An 18,876-nucleotide genomic window follows, 5' to 3' on the forward strand; every position below is an offset into this window, starting at 1 on the left:
TATGTGGAAAAATGGCAAAAATAATAAATGGTCATTATTACATATAAATATAATGTCATGTTATGAATTACAATAACTAATTTCTAGGATTACACATAATACATGGCGGAGTGGTACTTATGCCAATATTTCCTTGTGCAAAGAAACGGTAAAAAATCCATGCGTGTTCTGTTGACATCCATATTTCAAAGCAATCAACTTTTACAATCGATAATAACAATTTTTCGAACTAGATAAATTCTTCTATATCAAGGAGGCTGTCATTAATGTTGAAATGTTATTAATTGTATCTAAAAACGTTCCATTTGTGTTTGGTCAAAGACTTGGCTAGCAGTCACACCGCCATCTATATTGAATTATCTGGCAATTTTGGTAAAGTAGCTGTCAAATTTGGCAGTGTGGGTATCACCTTTACTGGTGTAACGTACCTCAAATGGGGTAGTTGTCACCTCGGGCAGTGTAGTTGTAACCTCGGGAAGTATGGTTGTTTCCTCGCGCAATGGGGTTGTCACCTCGGGCAGTGTGGTTGTTACCTTGGGCAGCGTGGTTGTCACCTCGGGCAGCGTGGTTGTTACCCCGGGCAGCGTGGTTGTCACTTCCGGCAGTGTTGTTGTCACCTCCAGCAGCGTGGTTGTCGCCGTAATATGTGTGGTTGTCACCTCGGGCAGTGTAGTTGTCACTTTGAGAGGTGTAGTTGTTACCTCGGGTAGTGTAATGGTAACCTCGGGGTGAGTGGTTGTTACCATGGGCAGTGTAGTTGCCACCTTGGGCACTTGGGTTGTCATATTGGGCAGTGTAGTTGTAAGATCATGGCTGGTGGTCTGAGCAGCCACTGGTAGCCCGTGTAAGTGCTGAGTTTGCAAAAACAAAATGTACGAAATGTAAGAGACCAACATCCAAGCAGATCTTTTGGTGGGGGTAAGACAGTATCAAATTGGCCAGTCTGTATCCATTTCCCCACCCAAGATCTGCCTGCAGTCGAAACGTCAAAGGCTATTAACACCTAGTTGTTGCCTGATCAAAATATTCTTGCCAAGTAGTTTATTGCCTTGACCACCAGGCAAGGCTCTTGCACTCCTAGTGGGCCAGCTGTTTGAGCATTACAGGAAGTCTCACCAACTGTTATTTTGTTCAGTTTAACTAAAGGAAAAGAAGGTCCAACATATGTTTTGTGATATCTGCGGTTTTGAACCACAATGAGCCCAGTTATTGACATTTCTATGTTTCAGCCAGCATACTTTAGTACCAGTATACAGTATTATCTGGACAGAGTTAGGCGAGAACTCCCACTGAGATGTGCGCGGGTGACTGCATTTGTCCCAGATTCAAGCCATAAACCGCTTGTAAAAATCTGAGCACAACAAATTTTTGATAGCTGTTAATAGGGGCACAGGGAGAGGCAGCAACACCATTTTTGAAAAGAAGCGCTCCTCCCTGTTCGAGTGCAGGCAGATCTTGGGTGGGGAACTGGATACAGACTGGCCAATTTGATACTGTCTTACCCCAACCAAAAGATCTGCTTGGAGATTACAACATTTCCAATATCATAATGCTATACATACAAAATTCGTTACAGGTTTGGGCATTTAAAGACCTTTTTGAACTTAAGCAGTAGTTGCTGGCGTGAATGTTTTTTTAAACATGCTTATTTACAGGGCATCCGTTAATGACACATCAGTCGTCTCCACGCCATCAGCTGCCTTACGTACGGAAATGTTTAATAGCCATATAGAATAGAACATAATAAGAAGAATGTATGTGTGGTTTGGTACAATTATATAAAAATTGGGGAGGCTTTGCGAGTTTAGGAAATGTAAAGGCTTTCTCTAAAATACAAAATACACCTGTAGTAGCCTGAGCTGCACATTGAATGCAAACACTAACCGAGATGGTGTCATTTTTGTTTTTCATTGTCGAACCGTTAGAGGTGACGGGAACTGCCGACACTGGTCGGCTTGATGTACCCCGCCGTACCGGAGGACTGTTGTGTGAGAAATGGTGTGTCTCTTGTACCGTCGTGTAATAGGTGACGAGACCAACTCCTACACCAATGACGAATGCAATCATTACAGCAGTGGTCCATGGGCCTGGCCTATAAGTACGGCGAGATGTGACGTTGGAAACATCTGCAGCCTTGGTGCGATCTGTAAGCAGAAAATGTATTCTCCCCTGATTACTGCTGACAATAGCTCCAAATAACAATTAAACATTGTCTCTTGCTCTGCATTTCACTCTACTCCCTTACACCCTTCATTTCTGTGGATTAGACTAGAAAACATCTTAAAAATTCAAATTATACATTTTAAAGGGGTAAAAGCAAAAATTTATAATCAATTCATGTTGGTATATGTCTCTACTCAGAGACCAGTGGAGACAGAGACCAAGCAATGTGGCAGAGTCTGGCCTATTCAAATGGCAGCAGAAAGCTAAAGCAAACATAATACCTGGATCTATTGACGAAAACAAAAGACTCAGATAAATATGTTATATTACGACTTATCTATACCTATGGTCTCAAATTAAATATAAAATAAGATTTCTTCCGTACCTATTGTATGGATTGAACTGATTGAGAAAGTACTTAGTTGTGGAATGATGTTTTAAATAAAAAGAGTAAAAAAATGCATTTTTTCTTTGTGAACAAAGCAAAATTGCAAAAAATTAGTGGGATGATTTGGTTGATTGGTTTCAAACAATCCTTTCATCTCCTTTTATTTCAGGCGGTTTTCACCATAACGTGATTCTTTGTTCTCCAGACCAATTACTGCTGTTTACGTTTACAAGGTGTGAAATTAGTTTCATTGATTTTTTATGGTGTGAAACTCTTGAAAATTTTGGTTAAAATAAGTCTCTGAATCCATTGTTTGTTTTGTCATTTTTAATTTATATGAGGTTCTATAAAGACTTGACTTACTAGACTTGGTTCTACTGTATAAAGAGTAGATGAAAACAAGACTAACACTACTTCTGTAAATAATTGTTCAACCTGCGGGTCACATATTCATGATCTAAATATTAATCTAGGCCCATTTCAATTCACTAATGTTACATTTTTAAGTAATGTACATGTAAGTCTAAAAAAATTAGATCCTACCATATGGAGATGATGAGAATACAATATATAATAATATGAATCTTTATTGCATGTTCTTGCCCGGATGGGCTACATGCACAAGATGATATGTAGTATGCAAAACATGAGTATTGCATACTGGAACGCTATATTCTAATGCTAATTACTAATTAATAGCAATCTATACATTACAACAATACTACATACTACCTATCATCTAATGTTAGTTGCCTTGCCCCTTCTTTTCTCTATACTGAAAAAAAGTCTCTTGATTCATAAAAAAGGAATGTCATTTAAGTCTACTGACGACTGTTTACACGCACGCACGCACACATACACACACATAAATACACACACACTCACATACACACACACACAATCGCACAATCTTCACTATTATCGCCCTGTCTCGCCATGCAACTTTGTCCACCATTAACTGCCCCAGATGTTAGAATAACAAACCAACCCGAAAACATTGCAATGCAGTATTGCCAAATATAAAAACAAACGTTACCTTGGTTTTTGTCCTGTCGTGAGCGACTATGCACGTACATCTCATTGTCGATCAAGTTAAATTGCAAGTTGCGTGTGTTGTTTTTCCCGATATTGGTTGGCTCTTTCTTTTGAGTACTAGTCTGTCGTAGCTCCTCGTCAATGTCATCTTTGTTGGCATACTGGTGAACATTGTTGTCCGGATCTTCATAGACGTTGTAGGTCTCTGTTGTGAAATATGATTTATGAAATACGGCAATATTTTAAAGTTCATAATGTTTCATCGAGGCAATTATTTTAACCAATGCTTCGAAGATTAATCTAGTAAGGCCAATTGACATTGCCCCTGGAACAAAGAATATATTAATACTGTGATCTAGAAAGAATTTAAGATGAGCAACACTTTGTAATGTGATGTAAATTATACAATAAGAGAAAGCAAAACTTTATAGTCTGATACAATTCATATTTCCTTATTTCATGCACCTAAGCAGTACGGACACATTTATTACTATCACGACATGTCATGGAGGTTATATTTTCAGTTGCGTTTGTCCGTCTGTCCGTCCGTCTGTCAACAAGATAACTCAAGAACGGCTGGACGGATTAGTTTCATACTTGGTTCGTTGATAGGATGTCACAAAAACTGGAAATGATGGGATTTTGGGCCCCCTAGTGGCTTCCCTTGGTACTGCAGCACAACTTCCAGTTATGATATCTCGCGATCTGAACATGCTAGGGTCTTAATGAAGAGACACATCCACACTACGTACCAAGGTATCTCGAATAATATAGACAACCTTCTGTATGATTTTGTATGCATCGGGTCTTAACACACTTGAAACTTATGAGTAAGTAAACAGACCCACCCTACATTCAGCAGAAAAAAGCACGGTGAAGAGTTTCACGATCTTTAAAGTTACTGTCTGCGTTTTATATACAGCTTGTAATACAATGTTTAATGTCATGAGCTTCAAATTTGATTTTTAAGTAACGTTGTTTTAATGATAGAGAATGTTTTGTGTGCAGGGTCTGTGAAAATTCCAAAAACTGCATGTGGCATTCAGTTGAGTATGTAACATCCAGTTGATTTGTAAAAAAACTCCTCAATAGCTTTACTAGAATTGGAATGGCCATATTTCTCTTACCTGTTTATACATGGCATATTAGTTATTAGTTTTACGTAGAGATAGAAAAATAAATAGAAGTATTAGTAGAACTTAATGTTAGCATGTTTATACCATTCTTTAATGCATGCTGTAATCATTGTCCTTGTCAGTTTGCAAAAAGCCCTCTGGCATAAGTTTCCAATAGATAAATAAATGAATGAAGACCTTTATTGTACATATAATAATATAGCTGTTAACTGTTACCTACCCTTGTCCATATTGGCATGAAGGTGATGCCTGCTTGTAATTCAGTAAAGTCTTTCCCAGTGGGGTCTTTCTCTGCAGATTGTTTTGCTTGATCCTTTCTCCAATAATGAAGGTCGCAGAACAATGGGGCTTGTGATCAAAGAACGCAGCAGAATGTGTAACAAACTGTACATTAAAAATGGCGTTTAAAACGACCCGAAAGTACATGTAACTTGTTGAACCAGAGTAACTTGTTGACTCTACAGCAAAAGACTCAAACAGGCCACATGCTATACGGTGCCATCCACGTTTTTCATGGGCATCGGACCTTCACTGTAGGCTGAAACAGCAGAGGCGACAGTTTAAAGCAGGTGTCTGGAATCGAGGACATACTTCGACTAATAAGGTCATTTGTCATGAATGATTTATATATTTCCGCGAATTTTCAAAACTATGAAAGAAGCAGTGTTCCTTCAACCCACGTGTTAATATGAATTGAAGCTTGAATGTGTTTGAATACTCAAAGCTTATGTTTTGTCACGTTTTTATGAGCTTTAATGATTTTAACACACTGTGATTTGGAATACTAGTAATGCTTTTAATCATTATTAATCCTACAATTTCAGCACATTGTCTAAAAATTATGGCTGGTCTTATACGCACACAAAAAATAAGACCTGCACACAACGTAATCTCAACATTACTACAACTATCGCTTTTTAGATATTACTTCAAAGAGGGATATCAAGCAGCGACATGTGACAATAAAAGCCATTCGTTTTATTTTGATCCCTTACAACTGCTCGCAACACGCTGTGACTTCATCTTCTAAATTAATAATATGTTGTATACCATGCAATCTGTCATTTGCTTTGAGTAGCAAGTTTTGATTATTAATTTTCAGCTGAACAAATATATTTTTTGTCTAAAAAAACTGGTTTTGCCTTACAGGCCTTACACGTACGTCACCATTGGTATACCGGGTAGAAATGCCAGTTTTATGTTGTTGATGACGGATATGACATTTCTCAAAATGGAAAACATGATAATTATCGATAGTTGTCTCTCCCCAGAACATGCAACAACAGCCACAAAATACATCTTAATAGTAAACACTGTATAAAGCCATCTAACTCTAAAATCAACCGTCGCTAGGTGATAAGCTTTGGGCAAATACTATTGTGTAGCAGAATCTGTGGAGCATGACGTTAAAAAAAACTTTACATTATGCTCTTTTAAAAGCATATTTCTTTGACTCTGTCTATATCTATCTATATATGTTTCTATATATCTCTGTGTCACTTTACATTATGCATAACTATATAATAAATAATCTATCTATCTATCTATCTAGAGAGCTCATGTACACGAAACACTACACTTTGTTCCAGATATATTCTATCGTCCATTTCTGGTGGCTGCTAAGGTTGCATCGCATCGTAGTCACTTTCCCAGCTGTTTCCGAGTCGGGTGGAATGGCGTGTAGGCACTTGTTTGTGGCGGCGTTGTACAAGAAACCTCGCTGTAGAAAAGTGTGAAAAACTAGAAATTCAGCATTTAAAAATCAAATGCATCATATTTATATTTACATGCGCTAGGCTATTGTCTTTCTGAACGTCATGCTGTCTTTGATTTTTGCTATTACAGTCTGGAAACTTCACCTTTAAGATTTTGTTATCTTAAGATGTCAAAATTCAAGACAGAAAAAGGGGAATAACTTGGATTTTCCCCTTTAGATTTGGATTATGTTTTAGGCCTAACAAACGTCTGCTCTATTTATTCTTACTCAAACACCAGCCTATCCAACTATGTCTTGTAACTTGCTAATTTTACCCAACAACGCAGGGTGTTCTGTTACTTCACCAGTTAATATTGTAACATGCGCCTGGTCAAGACCATTGACCTTTAAGTTATGTGTTTGGAAAGAAAGAAGAAGAGACAGACCAAGACCAATACGTTTTCTTTCTGCGCATTTAAGCATAGAAGAATAAAACTTGCTGATTAATAAGTTATGAAAATAGAAACATTACATATAACTGTTAATTTCCGTTTGCCTCTTTATCTTGAGTCATTTAAAAAAGCAATTTTAATTCTGAAAATGTAGTCCCCAAAACAAACGAAGATTTTTTTGCTCGATGTATTTCTCCAAGGTTCGGTGTTTGATAACCTTTTGACCTAATAAGATATCAGATACACTAAGATACACTATTTTATTATTGGCTGCAATTCACATGATATCCGCATAGCGGCATATAAAAGAGGCATATATATACAAAGAAATAGGCGTATACAAAGAAATGAGCCAACACAAAAATTATTTTTACATATTCACACATTGTACCCTGAACCCCAAAACATCCAATTTTTCTAGCTTGCCTATGTACCCTACTGTAACTTTAAAAGCGTCGAAAGAGCTCACTTTCGGTTCCTTAATAACCATGTAAATTTCTATATAACATTGGCTATATACAGTGTTCTGCTACATTATATACACCTAATACCAATAGGGACATCATAATCATATAGCCTTGTACATGTTAAGATCCCGGTCCTTACATCTGTGAGCACCCATTGCTGAAGAGGAGGCGGGGCAGCATCTAATCTCCTACACGGCACAGATATGACGCCATTCCGGTTCTCTCCTGCTTGTACACAGGACATCTCATCTCGTAGTTGGTTCTGTTTGTTTAGCTCGAAAAACTTGGGACAATAAAAGAAGATAAAGGTACATGTAACATGAGGAAAGCAAATACATAATGGCTACCGTCACATGAGATAGCCTATAGTTACTTCTCTGTTAATTCTTACTCATTACTCACACATTCATATATATGGTGACCGGCCTTGCAACTTGCGTCATAATGTAATCCAACACAGCACAGAGAAAACTAAAACATAGCAAAAAATATGTTTTTCTTTTGCGAAGGTTGTTTAAAATGGCAACTACCGTTTACGAAACATAATCACGTGTCACCGCCTCAGTAAAAAGATTATATTTAAGAAGAAGCCCACAGCAGCGCTAACCTGGTTCCCTAGCTGATGGTGACAGGGAAACAACTTCAACTCTCCGTCCTGTCTAGATGCCCAGTCCAGGCATGTGTTGGTTCTGTTATTCCGAACCTAAGGATTATAAAAAAGTACCTAGATACACAAGTTCGAATGCTAGTTTCTGTCTTTAAATATGGATGTAGCGCTTGACAAAAAGAGAAAATGTATTGTAAAAAGTTTAAAACGTACGTTATGTCAAGACGCCATCTACGTTTATAATTCTGTAGTCATAGTTCTTTCGTATTCATCAAAACATAACAATACAATATTAAGGACCGTGTGGCTCTAGCTGCAATCAAGTTTTTGGACTTATTTTAACGTCACACAACAACATGTAATCACAGTTTTTAGAATAGACCGAAATCATTATAGAATAGAATGGTATCATTGTATTGATTGTTATTATTGTCATGCATTGTACCATGTAAAACTTTCAAGGACGTCCATTTATTCCTGTTTGACACTTGTCATCCTGTCATAGGCCACAACAAATAATTTCTATGGATGACATCAATGCGCGCATTAATTTTCGCCTGATTTTGGGGGAAAATATAAAAATTTTGTTGCCTTCTAAAAGTAGTCAACGTGCCGAAAATGGACAAAGTTGTTTCTTGCCTTGCCTGAACGTGGATGAATATGTATTGCTTAGTCTTTTACTTGTGTGCAGTGCTGCATTTCGATCCTTTTATATGTCATGTTCACTGAATCAAAACCATTTGTACAATGATTGAAACTTATAGTTTTCAGTGACAATTGATGGATGCAAAATGAACATGGCAAAGTTTAGGTATCATTCCTTGTTCAACAAGGATTATGATGTCAAAATTTTAAAATGCAGGAACCTTGTTTTTTAGGCCCGCATTGTTTTTTTTCGCATTAGATTTGGAGTCTGCGGAGGATGTCATCCAAAAATGTATTTGTTGTGGCCATAATACATACCTGCCCATACCGTCCAGGTATATCGTCTGGTACGTACAGCTCAGGGTAGGCATTATCCAGGTACCAGCGGAAGTCCTTACACTGCAGACGCTCTCGTAACCGCCGGCGCTCAGAAATGTCTCCAAACGTTCTCTGTTCAAACATCAACAATCGACATAAAACATATTATTTTTTTAAGAAGAGAACAACTTGGCTATCTCTATACTCAACCAGCGTGAAATATCTTTAGCCTACGCCCCTCCCCCCAAAACACCAGCCAACCAAGGTCGGTTTATTAAGTTAGGGAGCAGACTGACCAAATTTATATATGCCACATCTACCTTTTTGTACGAATGAATTCGAATTTGAGTCAAATTTGGCCCCTCTCAAACACGCCCGGCCCAAATGTTGCTGACATGCTCCTTAACACCAGACAACCAAGGCCGAACCTCCCGTCCACACCCAAATGCGTTAAACATTTTGAAATATTATTATAAACCGTCTTTGGCGAACACTAGCTAACCACAGCCGACCTAGCTATCTACCTTCGACTAACCATGATTGACGGTTGTTCGGCCAGTGTTTCGGAAGGCCGCCTTCGGCTATGTGTGACCATGAAAAGACCTACACTGGAAGGCAGACGGAAAATGTCCAGACTATGCATAATGTACAAAATGACTAATAAACTGGTGGACGTACCAACTACTACGTGTACCTACTACCAGCCCAGAACGAGAAAAAGATGTCTTCAAGTACCAAATTTATCAACCGAGGATTGAGGTGTTCAAAAATTCATTTTTTCCTAGAACTATCGTTGTCACCAAGTACAGTAGGGGCATTATCATTTGATAGCTTTAAAGAATGTTTAGAGTAAAATTTTCAAGGGTTAGGTGTAACAAGTCGTTCGGTTCAATGTAGCCACCGAGATGCATGCCTGCAAAGCAGCGAAGGGTGGTTAAAAGGGCTATACAAAAATACATACAGATACAGGGCTCAACCAATATTGTTCCAAAAAATAAAATCATTCTGTTAACAGAGGTATTCGTTATGCACTGTCATTAGACTAGCTTAAACATTGAAAGCCTTTACCTTCATTAGATGAGGATGTTTTCTGTAGAAGTGAACTTTGTAATTGTCCATCCAGACCTCAGCTACCCGCATGTTGTTCCTGTCGGTCCAGTACTGGAGAGTCTTGTTCCCTGTACTGTAGGTCTTCCTGGAACCCCACACGTGACCCACGCGAGAACAGGGGAGAGTTTCTATTGTTCCACCGCACATCCAGACCTGGGAACCACATGATGACAGGAGTGAAGTTGCTGAAATGTATGCTGGCAAGGAAAATGGTAGTTTCAGCCCTCCATACTGCTCCCATTTTGACAGCATATGGTCTCAAAACTTTGGTCTTGCTACTAGAAATCTTTCACAGGAGCACCCAGCAATCCCATCATGCACTACTGATGTCTATATCGTGGAATGCAAAATTAACCGTCATATCATGACTTTATATTTGCTTTTTGCTCTCTTATCATGATACGTCCAGTTTGCGTGTTTCTATGTACAAAAAGCACACAAAATTCGTGCCATGCCCTGCCATTTAACTTTTTTTAAACCTTGAACTACCTTCACACATGAAGGTGTGCCTAGATTTATGTTGGCGGCTTGGAGAAGAAGTACTAGTATTCTAAAAAGTAGCCACGTCCCGGAGTTAGCCAAACATTTGGGTAAGTCCCAATTTACTCAGTGTTGGCAAGAACGTTTATCCATTTTTGTCATAATAAAGCAACAGGTCAAGTAGAGGGAAATTAGTTGAATTAGTTGATCAACACTTCTTTGATAATAAGTATACGCAAGCTCTACTCACAAAAAGCAACCTTATGCTTTACCTTGAACGAAATTTCGAAGTGTTCTCCTCCCCAATATTCCAAACCCGGGTCATACATTCCAATGTCGTTGAAGAACTTGCGATCTATGGCGAAAAGTCCTCCAAGCAGCATCGGTGACCTATGAAAGGGGTGGAATTTAAAAAATAAGAAGTTCTATTTCAACCTCAAAGCTAACATTTTTAAACGAAATTCGTAATGTTAACCTTCAAATGGTAATGATCTAGCATAGCCAACTACAGTCCTGCGTCTTCTAACTGAAACACATGCATGCGGTGACAAACCCCTCTAACTCTGTCCTGCTACTTGCTACATAATGTAATCCAACACAGTAAGATATCGGCTACAGCACCATGTTTACAGTCGTTGTCCCAGGTCATTGACCCTGTTTGCTTGAAAAGAAAACGAACGGAGGGAAAACAACATATTTTCCTTCTGCGTGGGTGCAAATAATATATAACTTCTATGATAATAATTTCTAATAATAAATATTCTAAAAAAACTACCTGACGGGTTTCACCTGCTCGTCCGCAGGCAGTCGCACCCATCTTTGCGCATGCTCATAGTCAAACCCGAACCCGAGGCTCCAACCCCACGTGATCCTGAGGATAATGGTACCGTGTTCAATTCCGAACGTGTCTCCGTAGATCCAGTCTATACCGGGAGAAACCACTGCAAAATACAGTTTTTTTATGATTATAGTGCTATCATTTCTATGGCCATACCGCCTTAATTTTATGGATGATATCCGCGCGCGCATTGATTTTCACCTGTTCTCAAAGAAAAAGAAAAAAAAGATCACGTCCTCCAGGCTCTAGGCCTAGGTAGTCCATTGCAGTTAGCGACAATACAAAGCCGGTGGTAACTCTGGAGGATGGCACCCAGGCTACCGAAGCTTCACGACTCAAGATCTTAGTACATACGTAGCCTCTACCAGGCTCCGCGGATCGCTGGAAAAATAGTAGAAATTGTCCGAAATAAAGGGATAGTATACTAGAGAAGATCCAGGGCCATAGAAGCTCCAATTTGCGTGGGTCGATTCATAAATTCAGACTTGATTATTCATCACATTTATTCAGTTGAGAAAGGAATTTCAATTCGAAACCCCTAATAACTGGAAAAACTTGTGATAATCCTTTTGTGCAAGTATTTAATTTTTTGGTAAATCGGTATAACTTACATGTCATAGCGATCTAAGTTTTCCTTTGGCCATTGTTTTAATTTATTTTCCTGGGGGGTTCTCATTAAGTTCTTATTATTTCTACTGTTTATTGTCTGCCGGTTTTATGTATCAGTTTTGTGGTCATACATGTACGTCATTAAAATAAAGGATTTAATTTTTTTACTACAATGAGCTTCTACTTCTAGTAAATTAATGAGATAGAGGGTCTCCATCTCATTAATTTACTAGACTGAAAACAAAAATGTCTTCTTCTTCTAGTAAATTAATGAGATAGAGGGTCGCTATCTCATTAATGCACTAGATAGAGAACAAAGGTCTCCTTCTAGTGAATTAATGAGATAGCGATCCGGGTGTACTCTCTAACAGACCATAAGATAGCGATCCTCTATCTCATTAATTTACTAGAGAAGGATTCATATCTTTCTGTAGCGAATTAATGCGATATGCTTGATGATACAACCGTTATCACGTGTGATAGTATTTGTCACCGGTTTCGACTGAAATTGCTTTTTGAATTTAAAGAAAAATGAGATAAATAGCTGAAGCTAGACATGAAGAAGGCAAAGTTGTGATTTGTATTATGCCTTGCTAGGTTTTCTTTTAATTTCCAATAAGATTCTACAGTAGCAAGGCAGTATCCAATTAGCTATAGTGGCTAATGGTCATTGGTTGGAGAACTGGATAATGCCTTGCTTACCATAGGATCTGCTTGGAGATCACTTTAGATTCACATACACTAGAGGAAAAGAAAAAAAAAATGCCATAGATTTCCGAAGTCCATAGAAGGGGACCCCAGAAAGTGCGAAATGGAACGAAATGGAGCGAAATGGAACGAAATGGAGCGAAATGGAACGAAATGGAGCGAAATGGAACGAAATGGAGTGAAATGGAGCGAAATGGAACGAAATGGAGCGAAATGGAACGAAATGGAGTGAAATGGAACGAAATGGAGGGAAATGGAACGAAATGGAACGAAATGAAAGAAATGAAACGAAACGAAATATGTATGAAGGAAAGCCGTTAAGCCGTTCGTATGTTGGAACGGCAACGTTAGTGTCCGCTTGACGTCCAAACGGCAACGTTAAGATTGATGGTATTCTTAGAACCGCAACGTTATAAGATCGATCAGGGTACGTGTATTCCAGCACTTCACAAAGCTTTACTAGCAACTAGTATTAAAAAGTGGTGCGTGTGGTATTTCATGTGCGACACAAACTCCTACGTCACAGGGTAACCATGGTGACCACTACCAAATAAGGTAACCCCTCAGGTAAAAGTTGCGTGAGTGAGAGAAGTAATCGAATATTCATTTCATTAGTGTCCTCCGTCTGGTATTTTCTGACGTGTTCCTTTGTGAATTATTCAATGACAGGAGCTCTGTGACTATCTGTACCCGTCCCGGAATGCCAGCGCGTACAGTAAACAACACATTAAAAATAAGAGTCCAGATGAGCCTTTTTTCTGTATTATAAACGTTACAAAATGTATACACCGTGGTACATAAGTAAAATAGAATAGAAATCAACTAGAACAGAACAGAATAGTTGAATAGAATAGAATAGAATAGAATAGAATAGAATAGAATAGAATAGAATAGAATAGAATAGAATAAAATAGAAAAGAAAAGAAAAGAAAATAGAACAGAACAGAACAGAAGAGAATATACTTACTAGTCACCCCATCATAGTCCCTATCATTAAACTTTATACAAGTAACTTACTATTTTAGTACCCCTCCCCATTTTCTCCACAGCTTCCTTCCGCCTATCACGGAAACTTTTTATAGCGCTAGTGCACGCGGGCGAATAAAAAAAATTCCGCAGACAGGACGTTTTGTTTGATTTAGTTGATTCATTTTGATTTGTACACCAGCCTACTATGTACCCTTGTCATTTCTTATTATTATTATTATTACTTTGTTTTATTGTATCCTTTTATGTGTGAGGAGAGGGCTGAGATAAGTTTTATAACTTTTTGCCTCATCCTCGGAAAATAAATGTGAATAAAATAAATAAAATAAAAAAATTCCGACCGAAAATAAAAATGCAGTTAAACCACAGGAATACAAAGATGGTATTGTGAATTTCTGCGACCAATGTTTGCCTTTTGATAACTTGTTCGAAACACAAAAACATCTCTACCGTTTGGCATATACATACACAATACAACACGGGGTATTCCGTATCGCCCGAGGTATCGGCCCAACCGCGATGCGGAGTACACCGTGTTGTATTTTATTTATGTCATACCAACCCAAGAAAAGACGCCTTTTAATGCGAAATGAGCAAAAATTTGGTGTCCCTAAACCCAACAAATGCAACAACATCAATTCCAACGTCCGAATTTTGTATTCGAATTTTCGAAAGCGGTGCAAGCGGTTAGGGCAAAACGCGTTCGAATCGTTCTATGAAACATTTGGAAGGCACGGGCCGTACGCGTTAAGAACCCCCGGGCCGTACCGCTAGTTATCACACGGGCCAGAACACCCGTATCGAACGTAATCGCGGCCCAGGTATGACATAAATGTAGGTACAGACAGGCACAGAGCCCGTCATTGAATAATTCACAGAACAGTACTCCACGAAATACCAGATGGAGGATGTTGATTAAATGAATATTCAATGAATTCTCTCACTCACGCAACTTTTACCTGAGGGGTTACCTTATTTGGAAGTGGTTACCATGGTTATCCTGTGACGTAGGAGTTCGTGCTACAAGTGAAATACCACACGCACCACTTTTTAATACTAGTTGCTGGTAGAATCTGTCCGTACATGGTTCGTACGTCAAGATCGTAACTTTCAACAGGTTACTAAAAAGAACTGGTACATCACAAGTTAGTCGTCTTGCGGTAGAATGGGGAACCTGTCGACCACTGGAGCATCACTGGCGCTGCTCTGGGGTTTGTGCTGCTGTCTGTCAGGTGCTCTGGCAACATCGGGTGAGTAACTAGCTAGTCATTCATGACAGTTTACTCCATAAGCATTAACACACAATATAGTGATATCTTCACTCAGTTTACGCTTATTTTTTGTAGAACTTGAAAAAATGTGAACCATGTATACTCGAAACAAGGTATTTTTTGCGATGATAGTTTGCAAGTTTCATACTTGGTAAAACGGATCTGGCGCATGGATTACAATAAATGTTTATATGACAACTGAGACAACGTCTGTTTGTGCTTCATGCCAGCCCTTTCTGGTTGATGACCAAAGAAAAAGGGCTTGTCCACTTTTAAATTGAACAACTGGGAGCTTTAAACAAAGCCTAAATTTTACTCCAGTAACTGCTTACATCCATCCGCACTGAGAACCAGACCATACCACTCAGGTTTGTCCTTGTGCAAACAAAAAACGGTGTACTTGACTAATTTTTGCTAAACTGTTAAAGCGTTAACTCTGCCTGTTTCTTCTTGGGTCAAAATTTGTACGGAAAGAATGATTTTGAAGCCTGTTAGTTGGTACTTCAATGGTGCTCAAATTTTGGATCATTTTGGCCTAGTGCTGCCCAACCCAACTGTGACGTCAGCTAATTAGTCTGTGATGGTCTGAGAAAAACAGGGCGGTGTGGTTCTAGAGTTAAACGAGAACACGCGATGTAAGTATGTATTGGTGCTGCGCCATCGATAAATTATCTAGTATGTACTCTCATTCCAACATACTTTGTTGTTGCTTTCACCAGCAAACACTGACAAAAATGATTTACCCAAGAGGTGTGCGCAATATACGAAGGCTGTTAGGATCTCCCGCCCTGGCTGTTTACTTCCCGAATTTACGCAGCAGACATTAGAAAAAAGAGACGGCCCAGCTATAGAATATTTAGTTTAGTGGAGCATTCAGTTATCCGTGAATTCGGTTGATCAGGCTGGTAATTCGATCGTCCTTTACACACAACCGTGAGGTGTTTACATACAAGCGACACCTTTTGGTGGGGAGTAGAATCAGCCAATATTGCCCCGAGTAAGGCAGCAGAAGGACTGCAAAATAGTTATGTGGTGAACGGCTCATGGCTCTGCGTAAAGGTGCCCCGTGCAGTTTTTTTTTTTTTTGGCTTGAAAACCAGATTTTAGAAAGCCAATATTGTAGCCATTCATCTACATACTACGCTTAAACAACACTATCCCAATATTAACATCCATTGAGCAAAAATGACGAAATTGTGACGAAAAACGGTTACTGGTAGGAACTTTGGCAAATTTATGGGGTAATATCTAGAAAAAAAAGACTCATCTTAGATCTTTCTTCTGCCCTGTTTTAAATGCCCAAAGTATGAAAAACTGATGCAAATGTATACTGTCCTATATTCGCATCAGTTTTATGTGATTCATGCAGATTGCCTTATTTAGCATATTCCACTTTTGCAGCACTGAAATTGCATCAGATGCGTTTAACCATAGAACTCTTCGATGGAGATACGTCTATTGACGATATCTATCGTCTGGAATAGATTTGAATGCGGCTCTGGGGAAGACGGCGTTCCAGACTAGCACCCTTAACGGGACGCACGGACCCGGGGTTGCCAGCCTTGCTGCAGACGGGATCACCAATACCTACATGAACTACGGCACTGCCACCTGTACACATACACAGCAGGAGGCTGATCCTAGCTGGTGGGTGGACCTCGGCCGATCGTATATTATTGACAGGTACGTATGTACACGAGATGAGTGTATTTAGCAAAAAAACAACGTTAATGTTTTCATCCCTTATGTCATCACTAGAAAACTTTAAACAACTCCTGTAATTAAATGTGCAAAAGATTGAGTGTAACAAGTCGCTCGGTGTAATATAGCCAGCTGCCGCCGCGTCACGTGCCTGCAAAGCTGGTGTGTGACGCCGAAGGGCGGTTATACGGGCTATACCGATATAGATGTTTAAATTGATGAACTGAAAAACAACACAAATGTGGATGGTGCATTTGGCTTTTTTAAAGGAATATGCAAGATAAAATGTATTTCAGGCCATAAATTAAAGCGACAATTAAAGCCGCAATATGAATTAAATATATACAGTATGGGAATAAACAACTCGAAAACTAATGCAATGACAACCCATTTACCTGTTTTCAACAGATTGGTGATGTTGATTTATGTGGCAAACAGCACTTTCATTTCGAATCAAAGTTTTTTAGGCCAGTGAGTCAAAGACAGTCTTTCCTCTTGAAGTGTATTAAACTTAATTGCAATCAATTACAGATTAGTCATCTTTAACCGCATGGACTGCTGTCAGGAACGACTAAACCCCTTCAACATCCACATCGGGGATTCCGACCAGGTCAGCGAGAACCCCATGTGCGGAGGTGATCATCAAATCGACGTGACGAAGCCGTCCGTTTCCATCCCGTGTCGGTGGATGGCAGGACGGTATGTGGGGGTTCGTCTGGCCGGTCTCTCCCGTATCCTGACGCTATGCGAGGTACAGGTTATTACAGGTACTGAACATGGTTATTGGTGTGTCAAGATAATAAAAACACGGAATGTGTAATTCATATATATCTTCTTGTATTTTTTAATTTTGAACATGTTTTTCTTTACCTAAGTCTAGCCCAGTGTGACTAAATTGTGCAATAAAGGCATGTATTCATTACTAGGCAAAGTATTTTCACCCCTACCCCGAAAGAGTTTATATCCTCGCATTTTAACCACAGTTGGAGAGTGTTCTAATGGCTACTGGCACCTCCCACACACACGCCGATGTTACCGTGCCTACGACACCGAGAGTGAGTACGACCAGGCTTTGGCGACCTGCCGAGAAGAAGGGAGCACTCTGGCCATGCCCGGTGACAGTGCCACCAACGACTTCCTGGTCGCTTTAAAGAACGCCGCGGACACGACGAAGTTGTTCTACTTCGGGATGACCCGTTCTGATGACGGAACGTGGACATACGCACGCGATTCCCAGCCGATGGAATGGGAAAACTGGGCCGATGGACAACCGAGCGGGGGAAAGGAGAGATGTGCGGTGTACTTTCCCGACAACTCGGGCGACCTCTCCTTCAACAACAGAAATAAGTGGAACGACGTGGGCTGTAAGATAGACGCTGGTTTCATCTGTGAATTTGGTAGGTCATTAGAATAGGCGTTACATTCAGTCTGTGAATTGCTCATTCAGTAAAAATAAGTATTTGTCCAATATTTCTGTTGGAAAGTACAGTTCAGTTACATTTTCATCTACCAGAACCATGCCAGGAGGGGGATGGGGCATCCTACCGAGGAACCGTCTCTGTGACCAGGACAGGCAAGACGTGTCAACGCTGGGACAGGCAGTTTCCACATACACACGACAAGACACCGCATAACTACCCGTCATCCGGACTGGAGGAGAACTACTGCCGGAATCCGGATGGTGAACCCGGAGTTTGGTGCTTCACCACGAATCCGTTAGTGCGATGGGAGCGGTGCGAAGTGCCAGTCTGTGGTGAGGCCTGCAAGCTATTTATCACCTTCGTCGAGGTTAAGTGTGTTAAGTTAAAAAAAAGTTTAAGTCCTTCCCCACCAGGCGGTGCAAAGGGCGGCGCCCATCTCCGGTTCAGTGGCCTTTGGGCCACACAGTAGTGCAATCACTACAGGGCTTGTCCACTGGTAGTGGTGGGGGTTTAATTCTCATACAGATTCCAAAGTGCTGAGTGCTAAGCAAAGAAAGCAGTACCTTTTCTAATTCTGTGGTCACGTTGTAGCCGGGGATCGAACTTACAACCTACCGAATGCAAGGCGAGTATCTACCCACTTAACCATTACACCGGTTATGTGTGTTAGGTACCCCATATATAGGGCTTGGTGATTTTTTAAACTGTTATAACTTAGGGTATCTTTATGATATTTGGCAGGTAGGTTAAGGTTGGGACAACAAAGGTCAAGGTCAACTATGAGTAATCTAGCGGCTTTGTTTTCATTAGTACATGCTATGGTCTTGATTGTTGAGTGGGACAT

General features: G+C 39.8%; 2 protein-coding genes across 2 annotated transcripts; one reads left to right on the top strand and one right to left on the bottom strand.

Moving 5' to 3' along the window:
* Positions 1-8,236: 8,236 nt before the first annotated feature.
* Positions 8,237-11,953, bottom strand: LOC109463711 (polypeptide N-acetylgalactosaminyltransferase 4-like). The gene is made up of 6 exons (XM_019760560.1): positions 11,947-11,953; positions 11,273-11,438; positions 10,770-10,887; positions 9,976-10,170; positions 8,908-9,039; positions 8,237-8,257 (listed from the first exon to the last, which is right to left on the bottom strand). Exons 1-6 carry the CDS (start codon positions 11,951-11,953, stop codon positions 8,237-8,239), a joined length of 639 nt encoding a protein of 212 aa, XP_019616119.1.
* Positions 11,954-14,804: 2,851 nt separating this feature from the next.
* Positions 14,805-18,677, top strand: LOC109463712. Its single transcript, XM_019760562.1, has 5 exons — positions 14,805-14,889; positions 16,395-16,593; positions 17,143-17,378; positions 18,125-18,399; positions 18,624-18,677. Exons 1-5 carry the CDS (start codon positions 14,805-14,807, stop codon positions 18,675-18,677), a joined length of 849 nt encoding a protein of 282 aa, XP_019616121.1.
* The last annotated feature ends 199 nt before the right edge of the window (positions 18,678-18,876 follow it).

Source organism: Branchiostoma belcheri, unplaced genomic scaffold, assembly GCF_001625305.1.
Source record: "Branchiostoma belcheri isolate BF01 breed outbred unplaced genomic scaffold, Haploidv18h27 scaffold13, whole genome shotgun sequence".
Lineage (NCBI taxonomy): Eukaryota > Metazoa > Chordata > Leptocardii > Amphioxiformes > Branchiostomatidae > Branchiostoma > Branchiostoma belcheri.